A 3525-nucleotide genomic window follows, 5' to 3' on the forward strand; every position below is an offset into this window, starting at 1 on the left:
ATTGAAAGAACAAGGATAAACAAATACTCAAGCACAAGCACATTCTCTAGGTAAGCCATGGTATTGAGGAATTCTGCTTCAAAGTCTGGCGGGGAAACAGCTCTACCGACACCATTTTACTTTAGAGAGGAACCACTGACGGCAAGAAGGCAGATCTTTATAATATCTTTGCATTCACATTCGTCATTTTTGATATATCCGTAGCAGTCATTCGTAAACGCATTTATTCGTTCGCAGTGGGCGGAGCTTAATCGACCAGAGCAGGCGCGTGGGCGTTGCACATCACAGAAACATCGCTCGTTCTCGTATACAAAAGCGAAGATAACGGAGTAACTTATACCGATCGATTTGTCTACGTAAGATCTACTCATACAAGTTAAGTTCATTTTTGTTGGACTTCTCCTTTAAGGAAATTATGCCATAACTGTGACTTCAACCTGCAATCCTGCAAGGTTCCGGATGTTTTCATTCTCCAAATGCACTCTCTAACCAACTGAGCTATTGCACCACACACAAACAAACGCACGCACACACACACACACACACACACACACACACACACATGCCCCGTCCTTCGTACGGGCAAGATACAGTAGGTTTGACGGAAGACGCAATCTGATTGTGTGTGGGATACAGTCTTTCTTGCGAAATCCTGGATATGTTAATCAATTTGAGTCTTGCTCTTCGCGCATTTTTTTGACAGAAATCGACACACTTCCCGTCTACCTCTTGATACAGAAAACGTGTAGATTGGATGTGGTAGACATTCAATCAGAATTTGGAGAGAAACGAAAGCGCTAGCTTCAGTCGGCAAGAAATATTTGATTTCTTGAAGCTTTCAAGTTTGCGAAGGACGACGGCACGTACAGTCGAACAAACTGGAATGTGCGTCATCAAGAAATTTTACGCGATGGTCGACTTCTCGAGAAACAATCTTGTGCAATTACATTTTCATTTTTGTACGCAAAGTTTGCCTTCGCATTCCGACTGTGCATGACGACTTCGGTTGCGAGCAGACAGAAGACGTGGCCGCGTATCGTGAACACACACACACACACACACACACACACACACACACACACACACACACACACACACACACACACACACACACACACACACACGCACACTCACACACACACACACACACACACACACACACACACACACACACACACACACACACGATACTAGATTATTACTAAAACACCACATAGACTTTTATGGCTAGCAGTCTTCCATTGCATGTCGTGGCGATTTCTGCACAGTTTCCTCGCGAAACAAGGATGGACTAGTAAAGACAAGAGCGTTCACAAACTGCTGATATCTCTTCGGCGACGTTTTATGAACAGCACAATTTCTCCAAGAGAGATCAGTTAGCACATACCTCAAAGTACCAGTCGCATGCAATATACGCATCAAACACGTGTGATGAACAACTTACACGCTATATGTGTCATAAAGTTTTAGCTGATAGTTACACGCGTATAATACGCGTACGTAGGCGTACAATCTGCCAAAAGTGAACAAATTACCCTACCGCACAACCCAGGGTACGCCTTGTACGCTTGAGTAAACGTCGACAAATAAGGGTGACCCCTCTAAGCTCCTTGCATGCGCACCTATTTTAGATTCCCAGTATGCAGAAGATTGTCTAATTGGCGTTTCTAATGGCTAAATAATTGTCATTGGCTAGCAATACTATAAAAAAAGAAAATGAAGAGTTACAGTCTCAACTCTTCAAATCTGAAACAGAAAATGAAGATGTAAAGTTTCAACTTGGCAATGCTGAGACAGAAAATGAAAACTTACAGTTTCAACTTGACAATGCCGAGAGAGTAAACAAAAAATTACAATCTCGACTCAAAAGAGAAAAAGAAGAGTTACAGTCTCAAATCTGCAAATCTAAAAGAGAAAAAGAAGAGTTGCAGTTTCAACTTGACAATGCCCAACGAAAAGAGCAAAAGTTGGAGTCTAAACTTAGTGATGCCAAGCAAGAAGAAACGCAACTTCGTTTTTGTTTGCAAAAGTTAAAAGAAGACTATAAGAACGAGGTGACAAGAAACAAAAATTCAAATACTCAGTATGTATGTAAGATAAATTGTCTCGAAATTCATCTTCAAAAGTTGGCAGCTGAAAAGGCTACACTAAACAGCCACCTGGAAAGTAAAAAATTAATGTTAAGCAACTTAATTTCTACTTAGCTAACTATATAAACTGTCGATTAGAGAAACACTTGAGTCATTGGCTGTGGGAAGACGGGCTTCATTGTTGGAAGAGTTTTGACTATTCTACGGCGTTTCAGCTAGAAAGAGCTTATGTCGAACAAACTGCAACAATCAAACGACTGTTTGACGGCAAACAATGGTACAAATTTGATCTGAACAAAATGCAACAAAAGAATGTAATAACAGGAAAATTGCGAAAAATAAAGAGAGTGAAAATGTCCGTTTCGGGTAAGACAAGTCAAATGTAAGTTACTAATACACTAAGTCTTATTTAGCAGTAATTTACGCATGCTAATCGATGTCAACAATTACAGAAATTATTATGTTTAGAAGTAGTATATCTGGGATTAAAATAATACCACTTGTCCTTCCCCCACATTAGCGCATCCTCGAGAGTCTTTGCACCCCCTTAGAGGCTGTTCAGCCTTATAGTTTGCGAAAATGTAGGGATTGTCAGATGGGATCATTTATAATCCCAGATATACTACTGGAACTCGTACAACCCATTCGGTCGCACACCCACCGGGAAACTTTGTGAAACGTTACGCTCTATTAGAGAAATAACATCTCTAGTATATAGCCACAGAATTGTGTGCGATGTTATCAGTACCTGAATTCAATACGACGACTATGAAGCACCCAAAGCCTCTCGTTCGATGTATCAACCGGGTGGTTGATTATGTGGCTAGTCGTAAAATAATTCAAGGGCGTATCTTCGAGCATCCTAGGGTATGCGCTGCTACTTTATCATGGTTATACACACAAACTGGTAACCGGGCTTAAAAATTTTGCCATCAAGGATATATAGTTGAGCCAGAAGAACATTGTCACCCCACACAGTCGTATAAGTTCTGATAATGTTGTTACATGGCATTGCTGATTATCGATCTCCTTTAGACCATCTATCTCTCGGTAAAACAATCACAGAGCGAGTGGTGAAAGAGGTCGATGGCAGCCTGCTGCCCATAGCACATCTCTTGACGTTAGACGCTCCCCATCCAGTTTGCTAAGACGAGCAGATTATACCACCGACAAGAATATGCGAATTTAGGCCGAGAGTATCCGTATCACCAACAGACTTATCGAGATGGCGAAGAAAACCGTTGAGATCTACAACGATGCCATAGTCAATGCAGAACTCGGCCGCTTCTATGTCATACATCCAGAAAACAATTGATCCAGTGTTTCAACGAATTCTGGCAACTCTGGAGTCGGAAAGGCGACCCAAAGTTCTTCAGACTCTTGACCGAGAAGATACGCTCCGACCTTATTGAAATACTTGAGCCAGATCTGCTCT

The 3525-nt window shown here is 41.5% G+C and overlaps 1 protein-coding gene across 1 annotated transcript in view; it reads left to right on the forward strand.

Annotated features, from left to right (window-relative positions):
- The window catches only part of LOC134182710 (uncharacterized), a 6557-nt gene extending 3878 nt beyond the window's left edge, over window positions 1-2679 (forward strand). Inside the window, exons 2-3 of the mRNA XM_062650140.1 lie at window positions 1697-2166; window positions 2229-2679. Coding sequence (XP_062506124.1) covers window positions 1697-2166; window positions 2229-2476 — 718 coding nt within the window. The 3' untranslated portion in view covers window positions 2477-2679. The remainder of the gene's footprint in view (window positions 1-1696; window positions 2167-2228) is intronic.
- Window positions 2680-3525: the final 846 nt, after the last annotated feature.

Source organism: Corticium candelabrum, chromosome 7 (assembly GCF_963422355.1).
Source record: "Corticium candelabrum chromosome 7, ooCorCand1.1, whole genome shotgun sequence".
In the NCBI taxonomy this organism is placed as follows: domain Eukaryota; kingdom Metazoa; phylum Porifera; class Homoscleromorpha; order Homosclerophorida; family Plakinidae; genus Corticium; species Corticium candelabrum.